Raw genomic sequence first — 21354 nt, 5'->3', positions numbered from 1 at the left:
CATCAAATTAAATTTTAAAAAAAAACAGAGGAAAATTGACTCTTAAAAGATACCTTTTTTAAAAAAAAAATCCGGAAAAGAAAAGAATTATAAGTTTTAACTTGAGCAAATGGGACCGAAGTCGGTGGTTAAGTTAAAATTATAATCCCCCACTTTCACTTCTTCACGCGCTCCAAAACAACTCCCAGCCTCGGCCCGGTGGCGGTGGCGGTGGGTCTAAGGCAAGAACGATTGGTTTCCGACCTCAGAATGCATCGAAAAGAAGAAAAGAATCGAGGGAAGGCGTGTACGGCTCCTCATCCAACACCATGTTTGAAGAATTGAGGGTCATCATCTTCATCATCAACGGAGCTTCCACTTGGTAGTAATCATCATAGTTGAACCACTCAACTGCTCCTTCCATCCACGTGTTATCCGTAAAGCCATGGACGATATCTTCTTCCTTCATCATCGTCTTCTTCTTCTCATCATCCAAATCCATTGATCCTTCGTCAACATCCGTCGTCGTTTTTGAACTCGAGATGATTGGCGGCTCAGAATTATCGCCGTCTTGATTCTCATCAATTGTAGGATTGTCGTTGTGATGAATGGATTTTCGTTTGCCTAAAACACTGCAACTTTTCTTGTTCAAATGGGTATTCCAATAGTTCTTCACTTCGTTGTCAGTCCGACCAGGAAGTCTCCCCGCAATTAGAGACCAACTACAATTTATTAATAATCCAAAATTAAAATCATCACAACAAATCTTCTTTTCTTTTCTTCATTGACCCATGCATACTTGATTTAATTATGTAAAATAATCAAAATTGTATTTAAAATCATCTATTAGTAAAGCTTAAATTCTGATTTTAGTCCCTTTACTACTACATTTGCACCATACTTTGGCATAACATGATCTCTATTCTTATAATTTCATAATACTCAAACCTGATCTAATACGCATTTACTATTAGAGTGGAAGTATGGTTTTGTGTTAGAGAATGAATTTTTAAAGTTTGAAAGAAGGATAAATTTATAACACTTTAGGAGCGAAAACATATTATTATCGATAGAAAGTACAAAATAAATTAATAAAATTTATAATAATTTAAAATTTGTAGGAATGACAGTATATTGAACGTGGGTTACTGTATAGTTGAATTTGTTGGGAGGGGGAAATACAAACCGGTTGCCGAGAAGGTTGTGCATTCGGATAATGAGGTCTTCTTCTTCCTTAGACATTTGTCCACGTTTGATGTTCGGCCTGAGGTAATTCTTCCATCTCAGTCTGCAACTTTTGCCTCCTCTCTTCAACCCTGCAAATGTCCAATTATTTATTTATATATATAAGCATGCGTACAGAAAACATATATAACAACCTGATCTCTTAGAGACGATAGCCCAGTTGCCTTCGCCATAGGCCTCGACGTAGTTCTTCAAAATCATGTCTTCCTCTTGCTTCCATAGTCCTCTTTTTGGCCCTCCCTTCTTCTTCTGCCCCTCCATGGCTTCTAACTCCCCGAGTTGAATTAAACTTTGAAATGGGGATGGAATTTTATATACAAGAGCAAAGTATGGGTGAGATGTCAAATCTTTCCATTTGGATTCAGCTTTTGGTAAAACAAGAGTTCATGCATCTACAGTACTAACACAGTCATAAAAAGATGCATCGAGGAAAGGGCCCTCTTTTCATTTACTTTTGCTCTCCCTCCAAACGTAACCAAATGCTTAATCCTAAATAAGAGATAATCGTATTTAGAGTATTTGAATCTACAACTTCTTCAAGAATTAATTTGATGCATTGTTTGTAAATTCATCATCAGTGAATAGGATGTGTCATTTCATTTTTAAAAAAATAAATAAATCTAAAATTTAAGATTTTAATGATGTATCAACATGTTACCATTCATAATTTAATGTTTCATCATCGCAATAATATTTAGTGTATAAATGTTTAAATCAATTTCAGACTTTACATTCATCTCCTACTCCCTACTTATTGTTACAAAGGCAATATATAAGATATTTAAAAACGGTATTCTTGTATTCACATTTTATGTGTTTTCATAACTAATTTTGAATAAGAAAACATTATTCTTTATTAATTAACTATAGTTTCTCTCCTTCACTGACAAATAATATTTAAATATAATTAGAATTTATTACATGGGTAAAACAGTTCATACTTTGAACAAAGAAAAATTATATACTTTTTTAGATAACTCCATATAACAGATAATAATATTTCTTCAAAGATTGATATTTGATGTATTGTTTGTATACGAATGTTATTTATCGTTGGTAAATATAATGTCATGTCATTAAAAAATAAAATCAAATGAATTTATTTTTCAAATTTTTAATGATGTATCATCATGTTATTCATGTACTATACATAATTTAATGTATCATCATCACAATAAATATATACACTTTTAATGATAAAAAGTTGAGTTTCAATAAAATAATAATAAGGGATTATTATCCCTTGTATCGATGGTGGAAAAATATATTTCACAAGCACATTGCAATTTAGAGTTTATGATTTATTATTTAGATTTAAAATTTAAAATCGAACTCATCAAGTGATCTTAGTGGTTAGAAGGAGTGTTGTTCTCCCTAGAGGTCTTAGATTTGAGTAATTACATTGCATTGTCAATGATTAAGAAAATAACATATACTACCTTATATGTTGCTCTGACCACCATACACACTCTTTAATAGTTTAGAGATTATATTTTATGGGTTGGGATTTAAGTACATTCACAAGTATATTTGTAAAATTTGAATTTTATATGAATGTGTATTAAAAAATTCGAATAATAGATAATTAAGAATAGTGGGGGACTGTAGGGGAGTGAAATTTTCTTAAAACATTTTATTGATGAGGATTTAAAGAAAACAACACAGAGGCATTGATAGCATTTGAGTCAACTCATCTGCGAGTGTCAACTCAGAAACAATACTGCTTTTCGGTTGCTATAATTTTACACAACCTCCTTCCCATTTTCACAATTTGTCTCGAATTCTTTACCAACATCATCATAGCATCAAACAAAAAAACTAATACCGCTCTCCCACAATGATGCCTCTTATCATTCCAACCATAACCATTTCCACTCCAAAAAGTATATTTCAATGGCTAAAAGAGCCCATAGCTTTTGTGAATTAATTTCCCAATATTTGTCCTATTCAACATCAACTCTATTTACTAATTTTGAATTTTTTTAATAATTTAGAGTGATTATAAAATAATATTTGTTATAATCTTTCTTAATCATGGATAATAAACACATATCATACAATATAACTACTTTGAACCTAGGATTTTAAGAAATAATAACACTCTGTTTAATCACTTAGACCACTCAAATGATATAAAATATATACTTCTTTTAACAAGATAGGATCATGTAATTAATGATTTGTTCCTGTCAATTTTTAATAATTTCTTTAAATACTTCCGGCATTTACCACATATTTCCATTTGATTATTTTCAAACATTTTATCAAATCATTCTGGTTAGTAATACTATTATACTTTTACTTGAATATTTCCAACCCTTTCTCCAAATATAAAGGTTGTAAATAATCCCATAAAATTGACTCGCCCTATCAAATTGACTGAGTTTAAATTATTCAATTAGATATATGAGTTTCACGAATCAACTTACCTCTATGATTAAATGAATCGTTGTTATTATCATAGGTTATGAGTTTGAGCACCAGCGATTACAAGAGGAATTGAACATTCATTGTCAAATGGCGATAATATTTAATTTTTTATTATTAGTAAATTAAATTATGTATTATTGTGTAGTTCATGAATTATGCATATAATTTACGTATCGAATTTAAACCCTAGAAATACTTAATGGATTAATGATTTTAAAAGGACAACTAAATTTACTGTATGTATAAAGAGGTGAACTGAAAATGTCGCTTGTAATTGTGAAGTCTGAAACGGGAAAACATAACAAAAATGGAAACATGAATTTTTTTTAATAGTATGAAATGATTACAACGTAATATATGTTCATTATATTTCTTAATCATTAATAACACACACAAACTTTAAAGATGCAACTGCTTGAACTCAATACCTCAAAGGAGAACAACACTCTCTTTAATCACTAAAATCACCTAATAGATTCTGAAAGCATGGAATTTAAGTAGCGGTTACTAGGGAATGTGTAACAAAAACCATGGCGTTGTTGGCAATCTATTTAACGAATCTTATAGTCCAATGGGATGTTATTGTTTTTCCACAATGCAAGCTTCAATTTCTCAATCTCTCCTTCATATTGAATGGTAAATTACTTGGGAATTTGAAGTTAAAGAGAGCAAGAAAGTTGGTTGTATAGGAAGTTGAAGACTAAACGTGGAGCTTGAGATTCAAGTCTGTGCTATTCTGTTGCATTGTTATTCACTCTCCGTATTAATACATACTGGTTTTAATGTCACAATCACAATGGGTGTCTGTCCCCAACAAACGTTTCAAATATAGTTGACAATTCATAAAAATATATGAATTGTGGTGGGGATTTCCCCTTTTACATAGACCAAAGCTGCAACAAAATCTCACTCAATCTCACCATACCCCAAAAGTAAAAGCAAAAAAACAAAGCCCTTGGGGATTGGATCCAATATATGTTCTACTTTCATCTTTATTTTCACCAAATCTAGGATAATTCATGTACGTGAATCATGCTTTGTTTGTTTGGTTTTTGTTTTTTTATGTGTCAACTTAATATACATAAATATAATCGGCAAAACTTTCGAGATAATGTTTTGAAAAAAATTAATTCACGAGATAAAGCACTCCCAAGATTAATTGCTCAAATAAGGTGAAATTCACAGTGTTGGCCGTAGGTCGCCATGCCTTCCGGGCGACCTACTAGGTCGCCATGTCTTCCCGGCGAGCTACAAGAGATTGCATGTGCCATGCACGTCCCAACACGCTGGGCATCCGAGGCCATCCGAGAGCATCCAAGGCCATCCGAACGAGCTATGCGAGGGCAACCGAGCGAGCTATGCGAGGGAATCCGAGGGAAGCCGAGCGAGTGTAGGTCGCCCGAAGTGCATGACGACCTACAAGGTCGTCCGGAGGGCATGGCGACCTACAAGGTCTCCCGGAGGGCATGGCGACCTATGTGTTGGGACGTGCATGTGCCATGCAACACGTTCATTCTCACGTTCATTCTCTCTGTTTGAGCAAGGGTAGGTCGCCCGAAGTGCATGGCGACCTACAAGGTCGCCCGGAGTGCATGACGACCTACAAGGTCGCCCGGAGTACATGACGACCTACGGCCAACACTGTGGATTTCACCTTATTTGAGCAATTAATCTTGAGAGTACATTAACTCGTGAATTAATTTCTTTCAGAACATTATCTCAAAAGTTTTGCCAAATATAATCATGTAAAAAATGATATAATCTCAAGTGATTTTACTGACCAAGAAACTAGCATAGTGTTTATATATGGCAACAAATTAAACCAAATAATCAAAATAAAAAATTCATTAGTGATCTGATCTTCGGAACTAATACTATCATTTAACGGATATAGTTCAACTATTAACGGGGTATGAATAATGGTGCTACAAAAACTTGGTGCACACAATACGAAGGGTGTACAACATCTCTCTTTTAAGCTGCCATGTTGTGGGTGTGCTCTACTATAAGTGATGGATCTATAAATAATTTTGAGGGTAAACATCCCTATATTAACATAAAATTTTTATACATAGATAGATACAAATAAAATCTCAAGGTTGGCACAATCTATTAAATAACAAACTAACATAAGGAAATTTAAATTTTTATGCTCACCCTAAATCAAATATAGATCCATCACTGCCTACAGTAGGCTTCGAAATGCTGAAGGGGGGGTTAAAAAACTGATAGGTTGACTTTCAAGGGAAAAGACCAACTTAAGAGAGCAGTAGGGAGGTGGTTTCAATACAAAAATAATAGCGAATTCATATCTTCTTACATGTATGCATGCATGCATGCATGTATTATTTACAATATTTCATCATGTTGAGAATATAGTAAACCATTGTCATCAGGCAATGAAGGTGGAATTCCGGGGGGGTATACAAGCAGCTCCATTCTCACCGGCACATACGCATAAAGCCTCTGCATCCCTCAAGGTTGCATCAAGGTCAGTCCGACCACTCAGTTCATTTATGAACTTCAAAAGAGTGTCGAAATCCATTTGCTCCCCTATTATCTTGCCATGATAGCGTTTCAAAATAGCTATGCACACGTACAGATGGAAGTGCTCCGACAAATAATGTGTCCACAATACTTCCCACAGTCGCATTGTTTTCTCGTACTCGAGTTCCCCGATAAATATTTAGAGACCACATCACAAATAAAAACACAGTAATTGATCTTCACATTAAATAGTGCATGCATAAGCAAACCCAAGATGTACTTTAAAGGGAAAAAACAATTTTGCAAACTCAAAATCATGGGATGCAACTAAAACCGAGTGACTTTGTGGGCTACGCCTCTTTCCCTCCCAACCAGGTTCCGACGCAAATAAATTGCATGTCAGATTCTGAAAGATGAAGAGGGAGGTACTCGCAAATGGAGAAAATTATACGTTAAATGAGATCAATGGTTTGGTTCAAAACAGAGATAAAACACGGCGTAGCATAAAAGGGTAGCTTTCATCTGCAATGTGATTTTTTTTGTTAATATCTATTATCAAATCATTCTCCTCTCCCCAAGTCCTCCCAAAATGAGTGAACTATAAAATCGGCAAGCTCGGGAAAGAAAAGACCCATTTAGCATTTACCTTTCCTTTTACACCCTCCCCACAAATTCTACATCTTCACCCTCCCATTTTCATATCAGAGCACATTGTAAGAGTTATACCATAGATTATTCTACTTCTCATGAAGTACTGCAACATATTTCACTTAAAATAAGAATGCACCAGCAGCAACATAAGTGCATTATATATAATTCAAGGACTATCCGAAATGAATGCCAGGCATGGAAGGGAAGAATGGACTATTAAATCAGGGAGTCTGATTTATATATAATTGTGTGTGACAATTGTTAAGGATATTGTTGATAGGTTAAGAGTTTTGGAGGGTTTAATTCGTTGGGTAGCTAGGACAGCAAATGTTGAGGCAAGACGGTTTAGCAAAGTATGGCATTGGCTAAGATTAAGAGCTTCTGTTAGGGTAGTTCTTCTTTTTGGTTTTCGGGTTTTCTCGTTGTAAGGGGGGTGATCCTGGCTGTATTCAAATACTATGTATTAATCTTTTACTAATGAAATTTGAGGTACTCTTTTCCTCCTTCCGCTGATGAAGGGAGTTTTTAACGAGGCCTCCTCTTCTTATAAAAAAAATCTGGGAGTCTGACCTTTTAAACTGTATCAGTATCCAGCGGAAACAGAAGAAATAATTCAGGCAGTCGTTCTGCTTGAAATAGTTATGCAATGGGTTGTCTAACAACTCCACCAGCTGCAAAAAGTAGAGGTTAAGTTCAAAAGCAGAGACAAACACTGTTCACGAAGTATTCATTTACACGGTTTAGATGTTTATTTTAAACACTTAAAAATATATATATTCCTATTTAAGGTGAAGTTGACTTCCAAAGTTCTGAAAAAAAACACTGTTGCCTTTTTACACTGCAGAGAGGTTGATAAAAATAACTCTACCCCAAATAAAAAAGAGGGAGGAGGGGGGATGGGAAGCTTTGTAAAAGTGAGATTACCTTAATGATTCCAGTTTTTATCCATAAAAAATGTTTTAGCCATTTTAACTAAAACCTAACCAACCAATCTATTTTAAAGAGAGAAAGAGAGACCTTAGATAAAGCAAAAAGTTTTTGGTCACGGTTAAAATTGGGACCAAGGCGTTCCATCAATGCCACAAAACACCAAAAGGATTCCGACTCATCCTCCATTACAAACAAAATTAGGGATAGCAAATCGTTCATACCCTGTAAGGAGATAGAAAAAGGGACGAAGAACAAAACCATATATATGTCACATGATACAATGGATATGAAAACTCATTTATGCATTGAGAACATTAATATGCTGTAATCCCCATCTGTTCACTAGCCCGAACCACTAATCTCCATTAAAATGTATATACAATTATTGTCCCTTATGTTTTTAAAATCATCGGAAAAAGATGTGCATTTAAGCCATATGAAAAGCCCCATCCCTTTGACAGAGCAAAATTTACGAAAAAGGAGAGAATGTCAAAGGAGAAAAGCCCCAAAGAATACTTGCAATTAAAACATGTCGTGCATGTAAGAAAAAGAAATTAAGAGATTTTTTTTACGATATGGCCACAGGATGACCAAGTACATCAGCATTTGGGTTAGATTAATTCCACATTTCAATATACTCCCATGCATACCCATTGTTTTTAGGCCAAGAACATGCTTATCTAATTTAAAATACTTGTTATTGTATTCATAAAAAAAACATACATGCACACTCAAAGTGTTTGTTTTCATCCATCATTTCATCTTTACCATCGCCGTTTGCCAACGTTAATCATCACCGTCCGCCGTCCGTCGACCGTCGACCGCCGTCTGCCGCCTGCCGCCACACTCCGTCATCCGTTCGCCGCCGTTTTGCCTCAGGATGTTCGTTTCCTCACTCTGATTCCATTTCGAGGTTAGTTTTTAGAGAAAGTCAGTCTATCGGCGTAGATCTAAACGCCGGTTTTCACCGATTTTCGCCGCCGTCCGTCGCCAGTTCTCCGGTTTACCACTGGGCTCGCCGTACACGTGAATAAATCCCTTCTATACGAACGTCCAGACCCGTTGCAATCTCTGTGAATCAGTCTTCGATCGTTTTGTCAAAACAGAACAAGTCATGGGTCTGTCAAGTTGTTCTCCCGATCTAATCCATTTCTGAGGGTTTGGTTGAAAGACAACTACGTAGTTTCATCTTTCCTCAGACCTAAGTTTTTCCGGAAGTTCAAGGACTGTCCCATTCAAGAATTGAAACATTCGAAATTCCAGTTGCCTAAGAGATTTTCCAGAAGGTGCAGCAAAAACAGTTTATATTCTCATGCCGGGTGCTGAACTTTCTCCAGCAGAGTCCTTCGGTCCAAGCTCTTCCGCCCTCTGCAGCTGCACCTTCTCCGTCATCTCACCCTCCTCATCATGACGTGGTTCGAACGATCTTCATTATGGGTCTGCCTGAAGATGTCAAATAGAGAGAGCTGCAGAATCTATTGAGATGGCTTCCAGGTTTCGAAGCTTCGCAAGTGAGCTACAAGGGAGAAAAGCCTAAGGGTTTCGCTTTATTCTCAAATGCAGAATTTGCAGTTGCTGCCAAGGATGCCCTTCAAAAAATGGTTTTTGATGCTAAGTTGAAGTCTTTTCTGCACATTGAAATGGCAAGGAAGAATCTTGTTGTTAAAAGTGGATTAGTTATAGCTTCTGATGGTTTAGACAAGTATGGATGTGATCCTGTTCCTCCATTACTGTCAATGCCAAATTCAGCTTCTGTAGCATCTCCTAGTTTTCATGTGTCTGGTAAAAATGGGTGTTGCAATAGAAAATCTGCAGTAGATGGTGTCCTCGAGGGAACCAAGGAGTCCATCACAAAGGGTTCAGTAATGACAAGTATGGATGCTATACGTTATTTGTTGAAAATTTACCAAAAAAGATCCATTGGAAGAGGTTTGGATCTTTATTTTACTCCCACTGTCAGGTACTTGATGCTTTTATTCCAAATAAAAGAAATTCAAAAGGAGTTCGCTTTGGTTTCATTCGCTTCGCTTCTATCGAAGAAGCAAGGAGAGCGACCTCAAAAATGAATGGCTCTTACATTGACGGTAGCAAAATTGGTGTTTTTTTGGCTAAATTCAAACCTCGTCATTCCTATTGGAGAAAGTCTTCGACAGGGGTTCTACGCAAGTCCGAGATAGAAGATGATTCGAGTAAGAATCATTATAAAGTTGAAGGCGTTATAGATGAAGAAAAACTTCAGGTGTTGAGCAATTGTCTAGTGGGGTGGTGCAAAGACTTTATCAAAATCGGTCATCTCGCTAGACAAATGCATGCGAAGGGCCTCACTGGCTTCTCCTTAATGAGAGCTGCTGGAAATGCGGTATTAATGATTTTCGAAGACTCTGCTTCATTGAGAAGTGTGAAGAACGATAAATCAGAGACTCTCGCAGAGTGGTTCTCCATAGTAGAAGCTTGGTTAGAGAGTTTGGTTTTGGAGTGTCGCCGAGTATGGTTAGTCAAGGGTGTTCCGTTTCACGCATGGAATTGGGATACTTTCAAGAACATTGCTGATAGTTGGGGTCAGTTGCAGCAATCGATGAAAGCTGTCAGTCACCATTATCCTTGATCGGGCAAAAATTCAAGTCCTCGCAAAGGCTGGAGCGAGAATTGATGCGACGTTGGAATTGAAGGTTGGTGACAACTCCTTCAAGATCATGGTGCATGAGATAGAGCCTTCATTCAAGCCAAACTCTTGGGCTCCTGAAGAAGACGAATCCCAATAGATCTCGTCTCTCCAATTGTGGTTTGATTTAGTTTATATGGTTGTAGGTGTTGCTTCTCTTTTTATTATGTTCTCTTTGCGCTGTTTTAATCCTATTGATGGAGGTGTAATTAGAAATAGGTGATTCAACTGTGATTTTGGAAGAAGTTATATGAGGTTAAGGTGTTTGTTGTAATGGTGTATATCACCATAGGAGGATAATCCGGTGTTATCTTTTGTATTGGGTATTATTATTATAAACTTTGAGGTACTCTTTTCTTCCTTCTAATGTTCGTTACATACTAGTATGTGAACGAATACGAAGGGAGTTTTTAATGAGACTTCCAACTTCTATCAAAAAAATAATAAAACAACCAGCAAAATTGTACTTCATGATCCTGTAAAATAAGATGGAAATCAAAGCATTCTAGAACTTATTACCTGACAGTAACCAAGATCAAATTTAGAAAGAGTAGGTCAACAGAACATCATGTAAAAGACGCACATTTGCATTGTCATCCCCATCATAAAAGAGTGACCTGTCCGTCCTTACCTTAAAAAGAACAAAACTCAGGTTACATTGAACTCAGGATGGCGCTAGTGAACTTTCCAAGAATAAAATAATGTATGAAACTACAAACTCAAACATTTGATGGTTACATTCATACCACATCTTTCTCTATAAGGCCTTTCCTCTCTCTGAACTTCGTAAACCTTTTTGCCTGTCTGGGAGAGATACTCTGCCAAAAACATTCACCAGAATGTACCAGGCTTTATATATTGACAACTAAGTTTTGCGGGGATGAAAATAAGTACTTTTCTTAAAAGAGCAGTATGAAAATGGTTACAGGAGCTCTCGGAAATTATTTACCCAACTCGCAATGCATGAATGACAGCTAAGTATGTTATTGATTTACAAGCATCTGGTAGCCTCCATGTTTAATAGTGCCAATACTAATTAAGATAAATAATTGACAAAAAGAGTCGGCTGCAGATTTTCTAGGATGGATTCATTTCATGTCATCGGTTTTCTTAGAGCTCCCAATAAGTTTAGAAGCAGTTAAAAGATAATGGGCTTATCTTAATAAATAAAACTTCCTGGTTGGCTCTCTATTAGAGGGGCACATACTTACCAATTACCACACAGGTTTGTGAAAGAAAAGTTGAAGAATACAAACCTGCCACTGGCTTTTTATGGTTCTCATATTCTGTCTTTTTGACAGACCTTTGATTGTTCCTCTCTCTGCATATGTTGATTCGTATGAATATCCCAAATATTGCCCAGACCTAAAAATCACAACCAAGTTCTTTCATATTAAGATGCATTTTCAATCAAAGAATTCCACTAAGATTATAATACAAACCTCTTTCCGTATTCATGCTCACTCCTCCGTAAAATATTCTTTTTCTTAAAGCTTTGAATCCACCACTCGCCCTTCTGAATCCAAGAAGGCCACTGAAAAATATAATTAGATTTCATAAAGGCAAATAATACCATTCACATAAAGAATTGGTATTCAATGGAATAAAGATGAAAAACATGTAGCAAGTTCAAAGATTGGGTTTCAGGAAGGATTAATGTAGAAATTTAAAAAAATGTTACTAATCTATTTTGTTACATATAGTAAGAGACGAATGACAGACACATAACCCACAGAAACAAGGATTATGTGATCAGAAATGGGTGAAAATATAAGCAAATTAGATAAAACTCCATATAACAAAGTTTGCATTTGGTTCCTTACCTCTTCCAACCCAATGGTGGTTGTCGGGTTTTCCCCACACTAGTGAGAGTTTTTCAAACTGCCAGAAAATGGAGATGAAAATATATTAGCTTCAGATGCAAGGCATGTTCCCAAATATGAAACAATACACAAGTTAAGGAATTTAATATTTAAGCACACTAGTTACTGGGCCTCTCCAACACTATAAGTGCATGTTTAACATAAGACGGGCCAACTAGCAATACAATACATTACTTTTTTGTACCATCCATTACTACTACTTACAGAAGGGTTGCATGCAAATGAATAAGACAGCAAAATAAAATCTATTTTCAGTGGTCCAATTTGATAAAAAGTACAATCACTTCTTAATTAATTCATAGATGTAATAAATCAATTTCGAATTTTCTTTGCAGCCATATAAACTTCTAAGAAGGGAAAAAGAAACATTTAGTCCCTGAGCTTGTCAACTTTTCCCAATTTGGTCCCTGAAATTTGTTTTTGGTCCACTACCATCCCTGAACTTTGCAACTTATCCAACATGGTCCCTTTGGTCCACATTAGTCCTGGAACTAGATAACATTTTCCAATTTGATCCCTGAACTTGAATTTTGTCACACATTTTAGTCATTAGAAAAATCCAAGTTCGAGGACCAGAAAAGATGCCAAGTTCGAGGCCTAATGTGGAGCAAAAAAATATAAGGACCAAGTTGGAAAAAGTTGCCAAGTTTAGGAACTAATTTGGACAAAAAATCAGAAACCAAGTTGGGAAAAGTTGTCAGGGAGTAAATCTTGCTTTATCCCTTCTAAGAATGTCCAGTTTCGTCCACAATAGGTTAAGGAAAAAGACTCCAATAAATATAAATACAATCAAAGTAGCAACAGCTTCTCAAAGTCTCGTCACATCAATGCGAAAAGCTCATTACCAGCGGTCCAGCGCCACTCAAATCACAAGATAATGACTAATGAGAATGAACTAAATAGACTACATGGGTTTATCCATCTGCTAGATCCATACGGAAACCGATTTTCTCAACTAGTGGGAATATCACAAAAGTTTTTCCGGGCTAAAGTTGATCCATTATCCGAGAAAATGTTAAAAGTTTTTGTATATCTACCATTACAAAAATTTATTTATGGAAGCATCAACGTTGCAACATCTTCATCATTTTTAATGCTGCACAAACCAATCTCCCCATTAACTATTTGAACTTCATGAATCAAACACTAAGAAGTATTGATTTATGCACACTAAGAAAATGTCACAATCTATCTATATCCAAGTCAGTATCACAGTTGGGTAGAAATGTGAATGAAAAGGGAACAATCCGAAACTACAATAGAACAAAGGCTCTTTTATACCTCCTTATAACTGATTAGCTCAAAATTTCCCACATTGGTGGCAGCTTCATCATCATGAATGTGTTTCCTATATGGCTCTTTCTGTACAACAAGGATAGAGGTTGGCATCAGGTTGCCTGGTATAGAGTTCAAAACCTTCCAGCTAAAATAAGGCAAGTAGCAATGCTTAAACTAACAACAATACTTGAGATATCCAAATAATGTGAAAACAAATGAGACATTTAGACCATCAATAACTTCTCAATAGCTATCTGCCACCTCAAGAAATATTAACCAGACTCATCACTTCAAATGGGACAACTTAAGGCATTTATTCATATTGGCAAGAAGGAGATCATTTCTCAATATCCAGAAAACTAATCATAGCATAATGTGTAGTAAGTAGTTGATTTTGGTCATCAAGATTGAAAGTTTGAAATAGGATTCAATTCAACATTAACATGAGCTTTTTCCCCTGCTAGCCATGCCGAGTCATGACCCCTAGGTGATGACTATACCAGATTCCAGTTGGCCCGTGAATATCATCAAATTCTATAGAAAGATGTGTACTTGCCAGGTTCCAGTGGGCCCATGAACATCATCAGAATCTATTGAAAGATGTGTACTTGCATTTCTACAACTTCCAAGAACAAGTATGAGCACTAAATGTGAGCTTAAGAGCACCTAAAGTTCTAATCCTAAGGCAAAAACACAAATCTCTACATTTGTGTAACATACAGAAACACTTCTAGTGAATTTTTTTTTTGATAAGATTTGAAGGCCTTATTAAAAACCTCCTTCTTGATTAATGGAGCTTGAAAACGGCTCCTTAATCAACGGAAGAAGGAAAAGAGTGCCTTAGATTTTCATTAAAGAAAATACTAATTACAACCTAGAGATCTCTTCGAAATAACCCTTACAACAGCCAACAAAACCCACCCTAACAGGAATCAAAGACAAAACTTAGAATGCAAACAACATAAAAATTAGCCTATTCCAGCCTTTGCTAAAGCATCAGCGTCCATATTAGCTGTCCTTGCAACCCAATTAATAACCCCCCAAAATTCTAAGATTATCAACTATATTTCTAACAACAAAGGCATAAACAACTGGGCATGAGTCGACATTGTTGATCCAGTTTACTGCAACCCTGCTATCACTCTCAACAATCAGCCTATCTTTAACCTCCCCTTGAGCAGAAGCAAAGAAAGAAATACCCCTTTGAATAGCTTTAAGTTCCAGCAAAGTCGGAGGTCCCGGACCAGCTGACTCCTGAAAAAAACCTAGGACTGTACCCGAATGATCCCTCCAAATACCTCCTATACTCGATTTCTTCCAATCATTGCTAATGGCTGCGTCCACATTCAATTTAAAAAAGCCAGCAGGGGGAGGTACCCACGGGATTGAAGAAAACTTCAATAAACTGTAGGGCGAGTAGGAATCCGCTAATGAAGGATCAGTAATCAAAGAATCCTTATGAATAGAAACATCCTTATTCTTAGCTAGAAACCAAGAAGCAAGCCTAACTCTTGATAAGAAAAATAATTCTATCTGATCAAGCTTTCCCCCTTCAAAGACAATAAAATTTCTTGTCTTCCAAATGGTCCAAATGATAGCCACCGGAATGAAAGTCCAAATAGCAGAATTAGCTTTCAGCTCATCCCAAGCGATAAGAAAGGTTATAGCATCAGCAGGAAACACAAAACTAAACCTCCAAAAGTTTAAAAATTTGTTCCACAAAGACCATGCAACCGAACAGGTAAAGAATAAATGCGTGGAATTTTCCTCAGCCAATTTACAGAGAGGGCATAAATCATCCTCAATACCTTGAATACCTCTTTTAATCAATTCGGATTTAACAGAGGGAACAGAGAGATACCTCAAGAGGATCTGGAGCAACAGGGCTCTAAACGGAAACTTTGTTGGCATCATTAGATGGTTCATGACTATAATTAAGGGAAGACTCGTTAGATTTTCTCTTCTCAAGAGGACCAAAAATATGTTTCTGTGAGTCTCCCGGAATAGCTGCGAAGAGGTTTCTTGGGCAAACCTTGTTACAAGAGAAAACTTCTCCAAAACTTGAATTGAAATGCCCTGAGCAGAATCACGAAACTTTTGCCTCCTCCTTCCATTATATTGAGGAATACTAGCACTTCCATAACTGACTTTCCTATATGTGCTCTCGTGATTTTCATGTGAAGTAGACTCCCTCGCTAAAATAGGCGTTGATGGCACACTTGCAATGGAAACTGCCCTGGGAAGCTCCAATGAGGACTAAGTCTGCCGTCACAAACAATTAGAAGATTCAGAATAAAATAGCAACTATTTATCCGTGCATGATCAATAAAACCAAGCAACATAAATTTGGACATTTTGTTCAACAAATCTAGTTCTCCAACTGAAAATAAAAAACAGATCGGAACAATGTCAGTCTGGCACGATTAGACTTAGACCAGCTATTAAAAAATCCAACCTCTACAAACGTAAAGATATTTAGCAATTAAAGCATAGCTAATATTTCAAAAATAGACCAGCTTTTAGCTATTAAAGCATTGCCAATATCTCATGTTGATCAAATGCTACGGAGAACATAGCTGCTAAAGAATTAACAACAGAAACAAACCAAACAGGTACATTAGCATTATACACACCTGCAGAGGATTTTGGAAGTCATTCAGAAAAAATACATTTGCATTTTCCTGACCTGAAAATAAGATATAAAAAAAAGAACCTCAATGAAATCTAGCAATACATTTTTGCAATAAATCAGGGCTAAAGACCTATATAACAAAACTATTGCAATCCCAAGATTTTATTCTTGGTCACAATGCTGTAGGAAGTACAGTCAAACTCTTGAAGACGAACTCAAACTTGATTGCACAAGATACTATCAGAGGAAGCTTAAAAATGAAAACAAAACCAACCTCACAAGAAAAACGTGTTGTTTTACTGTAGTAAGGAACTATCGAACTCCTCCATTATAGAAGTAAAGGGGAGGGAATGCAAGTCCTGAAAAGCAATTTCTATTCATAAATGTAAAGATAAGCATAACCACAAGGTAAATATGACACAAAATGTAAATATAAAATCTTAAATTAAAAATTTGAAAAAATCCATAAGATTAAACCATTTACATTGTCTTCTCTAATCATCAAAAGGAATGCAAAGACTTGTAAGTAGAACAACTCAACTATTAAGTAGCAATCTGATGCATTTCCAGCTAGTCAGTTTGCAAGTGGCTCTTCAGGACATTCAGTGAACACATACATAAACAAATAAGATTCAGGAAGTAACAAAAAGATGGCACAGTCAAGCTCAAAAGCTTCTAACCCCATTAGTCTTTTCAACTACCATGTAAAAGATGCCATGCAACCATTATGATAAAAATAAACTCACATCTGTGCAACTAAATGTTGAAATGTCTTGCGAAAGACTAGCAGTCAATATGCGGTAAAGTAATAATTTTTAAACATAAACCATTTTAAAGAAATTTATATGACACAAGTTTTTTCAAAGCTTCAGCTCTTTAAGACACTGAATACCTATTATCAAATGCTTCAGGGTTTCAAGTTATAACAAGTTTTATCATACAATCACGATTCCAGGTTGATTTAGTTGAGTTATAAAGTTGGGACTTGTGCAATGATTTAACCTTCCATTTTTCAGATTACTCGCATCAGGCAGCCGACTCTAGGAGGGAACTCAAACAAGAGAAGGAAATAAAAAATTGAAATGATAAGCACCATATCCCCAAAGAGTTTGCTCATAATCATTTAAAATCAACCAAAAAGTACACTTAAAAGGTTATCATCTTCTCTACTGTGGTTTATTCACAAATTTCGAACTTGTGAAACCAAAGGCACTATAATTCTACCATCTACCTTTAAGATTGCACTGATCACAAACGAAATCTCTCAATCTTTGTTGTAGTTTGATGAAATTCTGTACAGAGCATAGGTGGGAACCGTATAACATATTGCTTTAAAATAATGGATCATATTGAATGGTAGCAAATATTCATTGCATAATCCTGAGATATTTTGGTAGAACATAACTCCACAATATTTGAATTAGTTCATGTTTATAATATATTTTCTCTATAGCGCCATGAAAGTTTGCATGGAATTCAGCTGAACATCATATGTAGATGTAGTAGAACATACAACATCAAAAGCCATCTGCTCAGCTTGGTATACCACAAGCAATGAGAAACAGAATAAAAGCTCATGGTTTCTTACCAGATGAATGAACAACAATAATGTAATCGATTGGAGCGTTGAATAAATGCTTTGTCAAAGTGGATCTGTGGTCGGAAAACTTTCAGTGTAGCAGTCGACGAGCATGGTTATCGTGTAGAGGGATCCCTCCGTTTGTGTGGTGCCATTCAACTTTCAGGAACATAGCAGAAAAATGGGGAGCTCTTATCTCCATTGACGAAGGAACCGTTAATCCTGGCTCTTTTGATAGGGCCTGTTTTCAGATCATTACGAACCGCAAAGATCGATTGGAAGAATCCTGTGTTTTGAAAGTTGGTGAACAGTCTTTTACAGTTTTTGTTTCTGAGTTTGAACCTTGCTTTAGCCCAGATTCCGTCTGGATTGATTCGTCTGTGTTGGAAACGTCAGTAGCAGCCCCGTTGCCCACGGAGGGGGAGCTTTGTGGTGTCTCGCCGTTTAAGCCTTCCGAGTTGGTGGTAGATGCTGGAACGATTTCTGGAGTTAATCTTGATTCCACTAATATTAAGGAAGTTCAGCTAGAAACTCGAGCGTGTTTTGAAGGCACGCATTCTGGTGATGGTATGTGTGGTTCAAGTGCCGAGGATGTAGGAAATGGTCCATGTTCCGATGAGGTAAGGGCTGTGGAAGTTGTGTCCCCGACAGTCCATTACGGTACAGCTGCGCATGGGTCTGATTGCCAGTTGAGCGGCACTTTTAATTCTTTGGAGGTAGCTAGGGGGTGCAAGTGGGGACTAATGTGCATGGGCATAAGTTGCCGTTTTGTGATAACCCGACAAACAGTAATGGGGAAGCTACGCTCGGTTCAGTTGGCCAAAGGAGTGCGGATTTTAATATTTTGAAGGAAGCTAGTGGGGTTCATGTGGGCTCAGGTTTGGAAGTGTGTGATGCTAGAGTTGATAGTGCAATTTCGAAAGATGTGCAGCACATGTCTCTTGCTGTTAGTGGGAGGCGTTTGGCTCCAATTAGGAATGTTGGTTCTCGGCAGACCAAGGTTTTATTAAATAGTAATAGGTTCTTGGAGTTCCCGATTGTTAGTTCGGTTAGTGGGACAGCTGTGCACGAGGATCTGCCTGCTGGTCAGGGGATGAGGTTGTCGAATTCCGAGAAAGTGGATGGGGCTATATTAATTCTCTCCGAAATTTTCAAGAAAAATTCTCTGCTCATCAAAGGAAGCCTCGTTAAAGTCAAAGCAAGAAGTCTCAGAGGAAGGTGCATGGAGAGGGAGTTTTTTCTGATCTTGAAGGCTCTATAGTTGGAGTTTTGGATGGTCTTTGTCGACATGTCGAGCTAGAAGAGGCAGTAATGCGGAAGAAGAGTCTTGTACTCGTTGAGTGGAAGTTCAGGGCTTTTTGTTTTTGATTTTGGATTTTATGGTTCGAGTCAGCTGTGATTCGGCTTCTGCTGTAATTGTTTTGTTTTTGTGCTGGTTTTCAGGTAGTTAAGGTGTTAATTCTAGTCAGTCATTTTTGCGACTGTCGGTTTAGCTTAGTTGAATTTTGCTGTGTTAGTGTTGCTGTTTAGGGTTCTTCTGGCTGTTTTGGGTTGTTTGTTTATGTTGGGGGAGGCTTTTCTGGTTGTATCTTATGTTTCCTTTGGTTATGAAATCTTAAGGCACTCTTTTCCTCCTTCCGTTGATTAAGGAGCTTTTCTACAAGCTCTCTTAATCAAGAAGGAGGTTTTTAATGAGGCCTTCAATTCCTATCCCAAAAAAATAATGTACTGCCACCCAATAGCCGGAGTGTGTCTTTTAATAGACCTCACATCAGCAAACGGCACTGCCCAAATTGTATAAAGATTTCTATCTGCATCACAAAACCATGCAACAACAGTTCCAGCATACATATAATCTATATAAAATTGATATTAAAATCAGAAGTCCAGAGCTGAAAACCTTTCTCCAACAGCTTTGCATTCGTACTTTGCCCTTTGTATGGAATCCATGTCTACAATCAAATACAACAAACAAACATATAACTCCTACAATAGATAAAATATAGAAAAATTATTTCCATCCTATTTGCTCTCTTGACATTTATCCTATCCATGAACTTATAGGGGCACAGTATGAACTCATCAGGTAACTATTTGCTACATGAAATGGTGCAAATAATTGGCCTAAATAAAGCAAGGCGAATAGAATGATCAAACAATCAATAGCATGCTATTTAATGATATAAATAATTACCAAAACCATTTATCTGTCGATATATATATATAAACTTAAGCACAAAGGAGTGCTTAGGAATAAACTAATCACCATGAAAAGAGAAGATCCTTGCTTAATTAACTTAAATCTTCCACTAATCCTGTCAGAGGTAAACTGAGTAGAGTGGATTGCAACATTATCCTTCAAGTATACGATTTCAGCTCCCTCCGTTTCACTCGATGAACTTAATTTCCCACTGTCGCAACGCATCATACTTGCCGATCCCTACAGTATAACAAAAAACAAAGTGCAGAAAAAATAAATAAATAAAGCAAAGTGGAATTAAATTAAGAAATCAGATAACGATATCAAACAATTATGAGATGGAATCACGCCCCAAAAAAGGGGGGAAATAAATTAAATTGAGTGTCAATTTTTTTGCTTACTTGTTGAGAGGCGGCGTAATCGGCGTCGTCTGATAAGTCTTGAAGTTCTGCTTGTTGCATATTCTACTGATTTTTTTTTGTGTTTTTTAAGAGGGAGTTGTTTCTTCTTCTTCTTCTTCTGTATACTATATATAATTTTTTAGCTTCGAGGCGAAGAAAAAGATAATTTAGACCCGCGTAAACGAGACAGTTACAGTATCCTTCCAAAGGAAACATAATAATTAAACGGATGGTATCCCGGGAACTTCTGCTGTGCTATGCGGCGACTAAAAATCGACTAAAAAATAACGTGATCTGTTAAATAAATAACTTATTAAAATTGGTTAAAATTTAAATCGATTATATTATATCATTTAATCAGAAATATTATCAAGTACAATAATATATTAGGTAACGCTTATATAATATAATAGGTAGTACTTATATTGATATATTTTCTAACTAAACATGTATATTTAAACCGATAACATTACAAATTTACCTATTACATTATAATTATCAGTTTTGATGTTTTTGGGATTGATACAATTTTAAATGTATCAACACTTTATGTGTGCACCTCGTTGTGCTTTCATTTTTTAAAAAAAGTATCGACAAATATTTAAAGAGTGTTGATATATAATGTAAACTTATTTGCTAATTAACCAGTATATTTTTACCCGTTACATTGTAAAGTTACTTGTTACATAATAATTATCGATTTCGATGTTTTTTGAATTAACACTTATGCGGGCACCAGTTTGAGTTCTTCAATCAACAGTTTCAATGACACAAAATCCTAACAAAAAAAATAAAACTAAAATGATCTAACTTTATCCTATGGAGATAATAAGAACATATCATAAGTTTGCGTTGAGAGATGTTTGTTTCTAGGTTTTTGTTCTTTGAAAAACTGATAACATAGTGAGTTTTCTAATGTTATTATTTTATTACTGCAAAGTTTTTGTTCTTTTCTTATTGGGTTTTCCTTAAAATATCCAACTTTTTATATTAAAAA

General features: G+C 36.1%; 1 protein-coding gene and 1 pseudogene across 1 annotated transcript; both read right to left on the bottom strand.

The window, feature by feature from the left end:
• Positions 1–155: 155 nt before the first annotated feature.
• On the bottom strand, positions 156–1525 carry LOC120134211 (transcription factor MYB82-like). The gene is made up of 3 exons (XM_039150688.1): positions 1359–1525; positions 1166–1295; positions 156–701 (listed from the first exon to the last, which is right to left on the bottom strand). The coding sequence occupies exons 1-3, from the start codon at positions 1483–1485 to the stop codon at positions 245–247; spliced, it is 714 nt and encodes a 237-aa protein (XP_039006619.1). The 5' UTR covers positions 1486–1525; the 3' UTR covers positions 156–244.
• A 6224-nt stretch (positions 1526–7749) lies between these two features.
• LOC120134128 lies at positions 7750–20468 on the bottom strand (annotated as a pseudogene).
• Between the last annotated feature and the right edge of the window lie 886 nt (positions 20469–21354).

Source organism: Hibiscus syriacus, unplaced genomic scaffold (assembly GCF_006381635.1).
Source record: "Hibiscus syriacus cultivar Baekdansim isolate YM2019G1 unplaced genomic scaffold, ASM638163v2 tig00110597_pilon, whole genome shotgun sequence".
In the NCBI taxonomy this organism is placed as follows: Eukaryota; Viridiplantae; Streptophyta; class Magnoliopsida; order Malvales; family Malvaceae; genus Hibiscus; species Hibiscus syriacus.
This window is presented reverse-complemented; position numbering and strand designations above follow the sequence as displayed.